The 12,845-nt window shown below is 40.6% G+C and overlaps 1 protein-coding gene across 5 annotated transcripts in view; it reads right to left on the bottom strand.

Moving 5' to 3' along the window:
• TFDP2 (transcription factor Dp-2) overlaps positions 1–12,579 on the bottom strand; it is a 63,369-nt gene extending 50,790 nt beyond the window's left edge. Inside the window, exons 1-2 of one of the 5 annotated variants that reach the window (XM_075031764.1) lie at positions 12,226–12,579; positions 68–161 (exon numbers count right to left, since the gene is read on the bottom strand). In XM_075031764.1, coding sequence (XP_074887865.1) covers positions 68–82 — 15 coding nt within the window. In that variant the 5' untranslated portion in view covers positions 83–161; positions 12,226–12,579. Of the gene's footprint in view, positions 1–67; positions 468–12,225 lie in introns of those variants that run through there. The other 4 variants (XM_075031761.1, XM_075031762.1, XM_075031766.1 and 1 more) reach the window with 4 other exon arrangements.
• Positions 12,580–12,845: the final 266 nt, after the last annotated feature.

The following is a 12,845-nucleotide window of genomic DNA, read 5'->3' as shown; positions in this document are numbered from 1 at the left end:
TGAAAGCCAGAAGTGACTGGCAGCATGCCAAAATAAAAAGTAATACATTTCATAGAATTATACTTACATTTTTTGCCGTCATGTCAGACAATATTGCTTTATATTCCGTAAAACCATCAGATACCCCTCTTCATCTTCATAGAATCTTTAAAATGAACATCCTGTAAGAAAGTTAATAAAATATCTTAGTAAAATATATTTTCAGTTACCTTTCTAGCTGAAACCCTGCATCTCCAAAGGATAGATTATTTTTTTTTACTTTTTGATAAAAATCAATCACCACAATAGTCAGGTTCTGCACAGATACTAGAAACGTACGTTGCTTGGAACAGACAGAGATGTAATCTTATATATAAGGCCCAACTTACATAGAGACCTAAGTATATTAATGTGCTAGCAATGCATGTCATACCATTACTAAAGTATTGTAATTAAAACCATGCAATCATTTGCATCTAATGCAGACTGACTTTAAAAACTGGAAGTGAATTAATTCTCTCCATTGTGTCTTTAGCCTCCAACAACACAGAAAGCTTCTAATTCCCTCACTGCAGACGTCCAAAGACCTTGATAAAAAGTGGGAAATACTATGAAATGTACATACACAGCAAACATTAAGTATTTTTAGGAAACATCCAAGAAAAAGCATTTCAGTTCAAACTCATCTTTTAAATATTTTCAGGCTTTTTTATTAACCCTATGTATTTAGAATTATAATATTAGAATTCCAGGAAAAGACAAACATTTCAGTATACTGAAAAATACTTAAAGTGACTTCTTTTTTAAATCAAAGCTTCCAGAAGTCTTACAGAAAACAGAAGAAAACAAGTTACAAATCAACACTGGCAGCACAAATCATTTTAAAGATAGAATTAACCTGACAAAGCATTTAAGAACTTCAAAAGTACTTATAAGTACTACTTGCTGTTAAAAAATGGACTGCTGAAGACATCTGAATTGCACTTGGACGTATAAGAGAGGGAGAACTGTTCACACTTTCAAGTGTGGAATCAATCTAGCAAAATCTTTTGGAAGATGCCTGAACTAGTTACCAAATACGAGTCATGACCATTTACAGCAGAACTCACCAGCTACAAAAGCAGAGTGCAACTCATGCTATTTCCTCTGTATTTTAACCTACGCAAAGTTTGAGAACAGCCAGCGTCTTCACCTCCCTTTTAGAAAAGTGCCAAAAATTGTTGCAGTAGTGTGCACAGCTAATGGTGGAACTCTACCATCACTACATTAGTGGTTTTGAACAATCCAGAAGAATTTTAAATTCTAGGATGTTTCTATAGAGTTCTTGGTTTATTCAGACTTCATATCAATTAAACTGTTATTAGAGATAGTGGAAAAACATTTTATTCAACTTAGAGGTGTTCTCCATTTCCTATTGAATGAGTTATATTTATCTTCCTTAGTGCCTCAATTTATTGCAGCCATAATTAAGCAGTTACTCCAGCATGTGAACACCACACAATTCTGCTACTAAGCCATTCTCCCATGAAAACTTCTAAGTTTTAGTTTTACGACAAAACATCCAAGAAAATAAGCATTTTTGTATGCCTTCAGAGAGGACACTACAGAGAGATACCTATTCACACCCTGGAGAAAGGGGCTACTGGATCTGTGTAGCAATCCTAAAACCTGAAGAAGAGCCGCAGAAAAGCCATAAAGCTACAGTGTTCATGGCAAAGAGCAAATACTGAATCCTTGCATTACATCTGAAAATTATGATTTATGTGCCTTTTCTTTTTCCACCTTCCTGCTCCTTCCACACAAACTCTCCAAATACATACATCATCTGGAGCTCTGGCCAAAACTCGTGATGCAGCCTGACCTCCCTCTCTTGCTTTAAGAGGCTTTACAAGTAATTTACTCAAATAAAACATTGTGAAGAACACATTTGCTAAGCAGTTTTAACTTGTTTACAGAGAAGCAAACTAGTTTCATCTTTGACAAGTTATTTGCTGTCAAGCTTAGTGATCCAGAAGGTATTGTCCATAAACTATTACAGTCCTTTGCCACAATGCTCTTCAGCCAGTACGAACAGTTGGTATTCTTCCAGCTTTATGAACACATTTTGTCAAGCTCAAGAAGCCAGACTTTGTGACCCCACCATCTGCCATGACCTCTTGTCAGGTTCAGACAAAAGAACCTACACAGATGGCCTCAAAATGGAGATTCTCTTCATTCCCAATTGCTGTTTGACAGCTTGCACCACACAGATAAACATAAAACTCAACCTTTTTGTTCTTTAGCTGGTTTCTACTGAAATGAAGCGCATAAAGACAGATTTAGAGCTCAAAGCACATGAGACACAAAGATTGCTTTATTTGAACTAAGGTCGTCCCTTCATAATCTAAGCCTTGGTTTATAATCCACTCCCATAATTTTGCCTTTTGGTGAAATACCGTATGGTACAGTGAGCCAAGCGAACTGACTTTGTAAACTTTGAGTTGTAGTTTCTTCTAGAACATATGTTGCCTAATCACTTATGCCAATGACATTAAAAAGCCATTTCGGGCATTAAATTTACAAAATCCCAGATAATCAAGCTCTAGTTACAACAAAACAGTACAAGAGTGTTTATCTGTACCTATTCTCGTTACAAGTTAAAATCCAATCTATTCTGAAGATTCAGTGATACTGAAGCTGAATCCCAGTACAAGAAACAATGCAAAACAGAAAACAGTTATCTGCAGAAAAATATTATATTCCTTCATAGGTTTATTTTCTATGGTCCAAAGTCTTATTTTTAAACTCTCTTTATAGATACACATAATAGCTAAAAACTAATAGTAGAAAGAATAAAACCCTGTACCATAACAGTCTATTTTCTGCCCCTGAAAATTAAGCTTTACCAAACTTCTTATCAGTACTTCACATATCACACCTTCACGTAGACAAGCACCACACAAAGATTCTCCCCAGTCCCAGAGGCCACTTCTACTTCACAACAGAAAGTATCTTTTATGTAACTATTACACCAGTATTAAACATCTACAAATTAAGACAACTATTTGACAGTCACTTAAATTGTTATGATGAAAAGTCTTCATGGAACACAGAAAAAATTGTGGAGATAGTTTAGTATACTAGAATGATTTTATCATCACCAAGGTGTGGTTTTTTTTCATTTCCTTGATCAAGAGTATTGCAAAGTGAAAATTACTCCAAGTAACTGGGTCAGCTAGGAGGAAAGAAAGTGTCACCAGTTTCAAGAAAAAGAAGCCTGCATAACACCAGCCTTTCCACTAGAAATTAGTTTATAGTCTTCACACCCCTCTCCATAGTACTAACTTTCAAGCTACGGTACTACAAGGCTGATTTCAGAAGACAGCACTAACAAGAAGATTCCTTATTAATCAGTACAAGCTCAGTTTTAAACCACTAATTTATGCACAGCATCTACATGGATTAGACCACCTGTTATACATATGTTGCTTCATTGTGTCTCAGTTTTCAGACCAGTAAAATTTCAAGATTACAAAGTACTTATCAGAAACCCACCTGCTCCCAGGAAGCGTTTCCCCATCTTGTTCCTAAAAAACATTTCAATATCCAACTCCTTTTTGAAGCAATTGAGATAAAAAAGGACCAACTTTAGTGAAAGCATCTGTATGTACTAGTCAGATTAATTTCTTGGTACCCCCAGAAACAGAAATACAACTTTGTTACCAAATTCTGAAATTTAAATTACAGATTTTGCATCTCTATAAGAAGATTCCATTAATTTGTCAACTTTTTTCCTGAGTCCTCTTCAGATGCCTTAGTCCCAGTTTTATCCCTTATTTACATATACAAGAAATAAACTTGGCCTACAAACTGCAAAAGACAGGAATACCCATGTCCATATAACATCCAGCTTGTCACTTAATGAAGAACTTCAAAAAGCCAACCAAGAGGTGTATTCAACAAGTCATACACACAGAGTGGGAAATAAGTCATCATCTTCAGTTATGACACAGTAATTTTTATTTTGAAAATAATATTCGAAAGTAGCTCTTAGGAAACATTTGAAAGGAATCCCACCATGATGTGCATGATGAAGGTCTTGCAGGTACTACAACTTATTTTTCCAGCTTTTACTGTGAGCAACTGTATGCCTTCAAAAAAGCCCTAGTAAATGACAGACAAGGTGATCAGAGAGACTGAACAAAAGAAATCAAAGTGACTTGACTGCTAAATGATATTAGGAGTTTTTAACAAAATAAAATCACTTGACAAGAGTAGAGAGTTTAAAAGCTTCATCGTTTAATCATTTTTAGGTGACTTAAAAGACTGCAACCTATGACTCCAAAGTACAGAAGTTTTCACTACTACATGACACACAAACGGAATGAGCACTACTACTTTAAACCAAGATGCAAAAGAAAGACATAACTACATGAACTTAATTTGAAGTGAAGATCTCATCTTGTAGTTTGGGGGAGCCAGCTGACACACAAGAAATCAGAGGGAACAAAACCAAGTAAGTACCTACAATTGACCGGGTTCTCCTATGCCAATGTGTCATCAGAACAAATTAACTGACACCTCCTGACAACAGCAGTAATTATGACTCAAGTTTACACAGTACAAAGAACCTGGAAAAACAGACAAGGCCTACATGCAAGTTCAATTAGCATAAACTGTAGCACTTAAGCTATATAATGAACAACAACATTTAGTGTTGTTTGCTAAAAGGATGTTGGGGGAATGTCCCTTTAAGGATTTCATGCAGCATATATTGAGGCAACAAATTAATCAGTTCCCTTTCAATATTCTCGGACTTGATCCCAAATGCTACATACCCATTACTCCCACTATTTGCCATATTTACTCTCACTGTTGTACATATTATTAAATGGCTAGCAAAAGCACTGTTGATGGAGGCTACCAAGTATCTTGAATCCCGGAGATGAAAACAGGTCTGAGTGATGTACAAGAGACAAGAACACACAACACAGGAATAAAATCCAAAGCTGTAATCAAACTCTCCCCTAGATGGAAGTGCCCAAAGTTTCCATGCGCTTAACTACACTGCTGAGCCTCAAGTTCTGCTGCTTGTCCAGTCCTGACAGTGCTGAGACCCAAATCCCATCAACTTGGAACTAGATATTCCTTCCCTCAAGGAACTCAGTTTCTTAGGTATGCTCTTAGACATGCCCAATGTCATGCAAGTACTAGCAGTAAACTACATGTCTAAGAATAGGAGCAGCACTCATGGCTTATTTCAAAATCAATGAGGTGAAGCATGTCCCTTATTGCTCAAATAAGGAGGACATACATTAAACATGTGGAATAATTCCCAAGTACTTGAACCTTTGAAGGCTCTTAATTCCTCAAACCAGCTTACTGTCATTCAAGATAAAGTACGTAGGGCTTGACATCAGAAAAGTTGATAACATTCATGCAGCACTTAAAAAAGTTAAGATCTAAAATTCCTTTTTGAGTTTTATAAACAACTTTTATCAGCACAGATATGCACAGATACATTTGGAATTAACAGAAATTTAGCTGCAGTTCTTTTAAGTACACAATCTATTCTATAAGCTCACCTTTTGTTCTCTAACTAGGTTTCTAGCCCAGAGTATTTTTCCATAGCTGACTACTATACAGGGAACAACATTTGGGAGTCTACTGCTTCAGTGGAAAGAGGCAGGTACAACTTCCTTTCAGAGTAAAAAGCACACCGTATTTTCACAAACATATTTTTGCCTTAAGAAATTTCATTTTAGCAACAGACCGACATTTGAAAAAAAAAAAAAAGGTAGTGATTTATATGAATGACTAAAATATCTTAGTAAGACAGTCTTTGTGCATTGCCAGTAATACATTAGCTCCTCTTTCAATTAAGCTCAGATGAAAAGAGCATCTTTTTGACTACTGGGATTTCATACAAGTGTCTTGCTACCACCAGCTCGCATACTGTGTGATACATCAGAGAATGCTCTAGATATTAATCTGGTCTTGTAATGAGTTTTAATTTTGAGATTTTAAAATTTCCAGAGTTATCAGTACGTTGACAAATACATGGAACAGTTTAACCATCCTGTTGAGATACACTTTTGTCTACACCCCACAGCTGGAAGGATCTTAACATCCAATGAAATGAAGATAATTTTACATTTGCATTTAATTAAAGATCACCAAGTTATACAGAGATAAAGAACTTGATGATGGAGAGAGTCTTAGTAACTATTTCCTACATTTTCCTTAAAATTTGCTAATTTAATTTTAATTTAAAGCCATTAACTGTACTCTTGCATGGATTGAAGATTATGGCAGCATTCACTCAAGGGTGGAGGTTACAAAAAATTTCATACTTCTTTAGTTATAATTCAGTACAAAGGCAAAAAGGGATTTTTGTAGCGATGCACAAGCTCTCAAATACTGATTACAGCATACACAATTACCTAAAGGGTACAATTCCATGAAACAATTTGCACTGATGTAAGATCCTACCCCTGCTATCATTGCTAAAAGGGATCTTCTGCTTTTCCCTACTTCTTCCACTTTCTATTCCTTCCCCACACCACATGGTCTCAATTCCCATTTCTACCTGACCCCCTCAGTGAGCCAATTTAGTTCTAATACTGTCAGAATAGCAACAATGGGGCTGAAAGGGGGAAGAAGAAAGTTTTCCATATGCTGCAACCCACTGACAGCTCAGATGACCATCTAAGCCTGTGCACAGGACATGACAAGGTTTAGCAAGCTGTTTCATCTGTTCAGTCTGGTTTGCAGAATAGCATCGTGACTCCATTTCTGAAAAAAAGCATTTATGATCTCCTGAAAATTTACTTATGGGTCAAAATGTCACAAAAGGTTGGATATGGTTTGTTTGTATGAAGACTACTCCATGCTTTTGAAGAGTTCACTGGAGTGTGTGCATGCTTCAAAAATCCATTAGGAAGAAGGGGGATGTTTTGTCTAGAGATCATAGGTTTCCCAATATCTTAAACAGCAAGAAGCAAGACAAGTAATTTGCTTTTGACAGACAGCAGAAGCCTGCTGTTATACAGAATCAATACGCACCTTGCAATTTTATCAGTTGTATGTATGAAGTTACTGATTTTAAAAAAAAGTTTAAATGTATTTGCTATTGTAAGTTGAACTTTAAATAAACTGAAGCTTACGACAATTGGATTGCACATTAAGAGAACAGAAATATATTTCTCAAGTTTCTCAAGTGTCAAGGTCAAGATTATAATGAAGGGAAAAGTCACCTAACTCTTTCCTTACAATAAACGGAGAGCCTGTGCACACAAAAGTTTTGATTTCACTCTGGGGACATAAGCTCACTTTCACTTGCAGTTCCTAATCTCATTCGTAATTATTGGTCATGTTGCCACCATAATTTCTATTGCAGGTCCATTAAAGTTATTCTGGTAATTACAAATACTGCTTATGTGGAAAAAGTTTAATACTTTGATGACCGTTATGGTTCACAAGTGACTTTTAATATGTTAATGCCTTGGCATTCACAAGCCTTAATGAGCAAATACTGATACATTTTCTTTAAGAGCTGCTACCGAGTTAAAGAATTCATCTATACAACTTCACTAGAGTTCATAGTCTTAAAGACAGCGTGTACCTGTAGCAACGTGCCAATTTCATTCTGAACATATGACCTTATTTTTCTTGATTTTTTCCACTTACATCTTGGGCTGAAACTCCCAATAACAAAACAGTGAATGAAAATGGTCACTTATTCACACACGACACATCTGCCAACACCTACCATGGGGAAACAGATTATGAGTTCCTATCAAAGCAACCTTTTCATGCACCCTGGCAGATGATATAGTCGCCCAACAGAGGTTAGTAAGAGGCTCTGTTGAACAAAAGAACTAAAGAGGCTGTAAGACAGAACTGAATCATTTACTATTCCCACCCAAACCAAGACCAACTTGGCAGCAACAGGAACCTGATGAAACAGGAGAAACCTGACTTGCCAAACAGAGGAGCATGCCCTAACTTCCACAGGAAAAAAAATAAATTAAGTTGCAAGACCAGAATTACATTCACAAATGGACTTCAGTCTATAGAAGTTAACAAAAATTTCATGTTCGGGACACAGGCATTCCATTCACTGCCAGGAAAGAATCAGCTATCTATGAATAGGAGAAGCATAATCTCAGCTACCATCACTGCTTCCTCTTACCACTGTTTGTGTAAAACATGACAGTCAGGGCATATCTTACTGATTGAAATAATGTAAAACCAGTCAAAAGGAAAGGAACATCACCTTTATAAAATGGTTTATTCCTAGAAGCTGCATTAACCAACACCATGTTTAGAAGTTTTGTGTAAAACTTGGCTGCTCACATCTATCAAATATCCTAAGGACTGTAAACCAGGACAATCACAATGCCACAACAATTCTGGATAGTGCCTTCAAAGATACCTCTAAAGGAGCCCCCTCTGCAATTCATGCTTAAGTGATTTGGGAAGTTAACAATATCAAGTTGACCTCTACCCCTCTTTTAAACGTTATCACCAAGTCAGAATAAAGTTGTGCCCACACCCGAATTGCTGCAGTTCACAACCAAGCATACTAACAACAACAAACGTTAATCTTTTTCCAGCTTCGTTTCAGTCTCTGTTGTGACTGCCAATACTGAATGTGAGCTGGCTAAAGCATTATCACCAAGTCAGTGCTGCAAAAATCTAAAAATTTCCATAGGTTTCACTAAAGACAAATACTCTCAAAAGTGGCTTCAGAAGGCTGCGGATTTTGCAAACTGTGTTCTGAAAGGCAAAGAGTTTCTTCAACAGTACTTAAGCGAATAGATAGATCTAGGAGAAGTTATTTCCAAATATCATCCCTTTTCATTAAATTACTAATCTGTATGTCACTAGAAACATGCTATGTTAGAAAGCTGTGCTTTTGTTACAGATTGTACTAATGCATATATTAGTATACACATTATTAGCATGTACTATATTAGAATATATTACAATATATAGTAGTCTTACAAACTGAACTATCATAGGCATACAGTTTCATTTGCTTAGACTGATTTTTATGCTATTAGTATTGGAAAGTATAAAAGTAAACTTCAACTGTCTCTAAGACCTTTACTGGAAACTATCACCGCACACATGAAATCAGTCAAAGGAGCAAAAAAGTTCCTTTAATGAAACTGTAACAGTAAGATCACTTACTACTGCCTCACCTTCTTGCAAAAGAGCTGTAGTCTACAAATCAAATAACGGCGGCAAAAAAAAGATAATTAATTTCATTCTAATACTGGATGTTACAAAAAACACATGAAGAATCAAACCAGGAAGTTGTTACAATCTGTCACTGCCTACCACACCTGTGCCTTTTTACAATATTTCCTAGCACATACCTAAATTTTCAGATCCCACAACAGGTATTTATACCATCAGCTTTGACATAGCATGTGTACTATATTACCACACCAAGACATTTGGATTGTTTTCCATTGAATACCTAAAATTTTATTATAAGCCTGTCTGATCCCAGTGGCTTCTTGGCTTTGCACACATGAACTCCACAAGTCTATTTCCTTGCACCGGACTAGTCAGTTTATTTTCCCTTATTTAAGATTCACTGTTCATTCATTAGTAGTCATGTCCTCTGAATGTAATTGGAAAGGCAGAGGATAAATCCTTAATCATTACCCCAAGAAGTATGTAGAAAAAGCAAACAATTTAAGAAATTGTCACGTATTGAAGTCAACCCTCAGAATACTATTTTAAGTATCTTACTATTTAAGTAAGAGAAATGCAATTCCAGGAACTGAATTAGACTAGCTGTAACTAAAGAACTCATTCTGTTCCACATTAGGATGCATAAGTTTAACTATTACTTTCTACACAGTGTGGGCTGCAGCTTCCCTCCCCTAACCATATCAGGTCACTATTCTTCTATTGCTTTTAGAGATTTGCACTAAACTTTCCTGTAGGCAGTGAAGAGGTCTCCACATCTAAACTGAGTAACATTATAAATTCTTGAAGGGGATGGAAAGTTGGAATTTTGGTTCCTGTTTTTTCGCTAAACCTGTAACAACACTTTTAGCCAAAGCCACCGAAAGATTTTCACTGTGAGGGTGCTCGCAACTGTCCAGGAAGTATGTCCAGATGCTCAAAAGGCCCCTACAGTAGTGTCCAACATATACAAGAGCAGATGAAGATAAAAGGATTCTACTGTAGTATTGACATCCCTTGCAAAACAGCACTGTGCCTTTTGCCCAGCTTGTTTGGCCTATCCCCTTTACACTGGATAGCTGCTGTCAAGTTACTGTATTGAAAACTGTACCTTATCACTTTGTAAAGTGAGGTTGCCATCAGAACCCTCTGCAGCAATAAAGAGCATTCCTACCAGTGGTGTATGTTTTCTGTAAAGTTAATTACATCAATATAGTACAAGTCCAAATGGTTTCTTTTTGTTGTGTTACAATAGCAATTCATGTACAAACAGGAAGTGGTTAAAAAAAGCCCAATAATTTGACAGTGAAATAAGATCACTCTTAAATTCACCCATGAGACAGTCTTGCTAATTTAATAATTTTCAGTTTTTTCCTTGCTATAGAACTAAATCATTTGACCTATTACTTCTTCTTCCATAGGCACTAGACTCACTTCACAACAAGAAAGTTTTCAAAGGAGAAGAATTTGTCCTTTTTTTCCTCTTATGACCACCTCTCCTGCCAAGTCTTTTCTATAATGCAAACTTCTCCTTACTCTTTCGTGTTTCTTCAAAGTGCTGTAGTTAGCACCCTATATGCCATTTTGAACAGAAGTTCCTGAAACTTGGTACTTCACTAGTACAAAACATCTTTGAGTACACATAGCATTGGCACAAATATGGGCAATGAAATACAGTTCTGCATCTGTTCTCTAATACTGGTCATCCGTCACGAGTCTTTGCCCCGTACATACAAATCACACATTTTTTTGTGTAAGGCAAAATACAATAAAATGAACTAAAGTTAATTTGGGAAGGGTAAAGAAATGGAGAAAAAATTATTCATTTCTGTTTTAATAGTGTTAACTTACACTAGCACAAAATTATTTTTTAATCCAAGATTATATCAAGTTGCTATCAGTTACAACATCACACAATCTCCAATGTTTTGACGTTTTCTCTCAGCATATTTAAGCTAAAACAGTAATAGCAGCTGAGGGAAAAAAATAAAAAAAACCTATCAGCTGTTCGAAGTATTAATGAAGGGTCATGAAAATAACTGACTTCCAAGTTATGAAAACTGACTAAGTGATAACTTTTTAAAATTTTGACACAGTATGTTAAATCGTATCACTTTAAACTATTCACTTTCTCTGTCATTCAAAAATTGTCAGAGAAAACGAAAAGGCAAGTCCTTTCTACAGAGGCAAACAGCACAAGCTCCAATACATAGCTCGGCATCATCCCTTTACTCCATGAGGGAGCACCCTCTCAGATGCGGTTTTCTTCCGCATTTCAGGGAAGTTTGCTTATTCCGCATTCTGCTCCTATTGTTCGCGTTCTCAACTCCCAAAGACGGTATTTACATGCGGATTCACCTCTGCCGCGAAGCCCTTTCTGCCGCAAGTCAGGGAAGGCCTGTAACTCAAAGGGCGCAGGAAGAGGCGTTCAGTCAAGTTCTGTTGTCGTTGCTGTCGGACTAACCCCCCCCCCGGTAAAACCCGCGAGTCAAAACAACGACGCTGGGAAGTTCAAGCTGTGCTCTGCACGGCCGCGAGCTTCGCCGGTCCCTTTCCGCACTCTAACCCCTCAAGGCGGGGGCCGGCCGCGCCCCCAGCCCGCAGCCCCCTGCCCCGCCGCGGCAGCCAGCCGGGGCCGCCCCGCTCGCCCCCACAACACGCGCCGCCGCACCGGCCCAGGCCCACCGCTCTCAGCGCGCTCCCCACAATGGAGGAGAGGGTGACCCAGCAGCGCGCAGGGCGGCTGTCACCCGCCAGACGGGCACGCCGCCGCCCCGCGGCCGCCCGCAGGTGTCAGGCACCGGCTCGCCTCCCTCCCGGGGCGCGGGAGGCGCCCGCCGCCGCCTGCCCCGCGTGCGGCACGGCGAGGGCGGGGGGCGGCGACGGGACCGAGCCGCCAGACGGCGCAGGGGGGGTTGGGGGTGGGGGGGCGGCGGCGGCCGCCGTTAAACGCCGCGGGGCGGGGGAAGCGGCGCCCCGGCCCGCCGGGAAGAAAGGCGCTGCCCCTCCCTCACGGCCCCGCGGCACCCCCCTCCCCGCCGCCCCCGGCTCCCCGCTCACCCGCAGGCCCGGCAGCGGCGAGGGAAGAGGGGGGGCGAAGGCGGCGGCGCGGGCCGGGCCTAGACAGCGGCGCTGAGGCGACGAGACGGCGACGGTCCCTTACCAGCCGCCGCGGCAGGCAGCCAGCCGCTCCGCCCGGCCCCGCGCGCCGACGACGCCTCTCGGCCGGGCCGGCGCCGCGCACCCGCCGCTCGCGAGGAGGCCCCGGAGACAGGAGCCCACCAGGCCAGTCCGCGAGCCCCGGCGCGCGGCGGCGAGAGCGCTCCCAGCGCCTCCAGCTCGGCCCCCGCCGCCCGCGCCCCCCCCCGCGCCCGGCCCCACTCGCCGCCTCGCTCCGCCGCCGCGCCGTGCTCTGCCCGGGTCCTTCTCCCCCGCACAAGCTTGGCGGCGTCTGGCGACCGGCTGCGCCCATTGGCGGCCGCACCACGTGAGGTCAGGCGCCCTCCCCGCGCTATTGGCTCGATCCCGTGTGTGTACACACGCCGCCCGCCAATCCACGGCGCGACGGCGAGGGGGGCGGGGCGGAAGGGCGTGGCCGGCCGAGACCCTGGGCTGCCGTCGCCTCGCCTCACGGCCCCTGGGCGGCGCGCTCCGGCTGCCGGCGGGGGGAGCGAGGGGCC

The sequence above is a fragment of the Buteo buteo genome, chromosome 7 (assembly GCF_964188355.1).
Source record: "Buteo buteo chromosome 7, bButBut1.hap1.1, whole genome shotgun sequence".
Classification (NCBI taxonomy): Eukaryota; Metazoa; Chordata; class Aves; order Accipitriformes; family Accipitridae; genus Buteo; species Buteo buteo.
The sequence above is the reverse complement of the archived record's forward strand: the minus strand, read 5'-3'. Positions and strand labels throughout refer to the sequence as shown.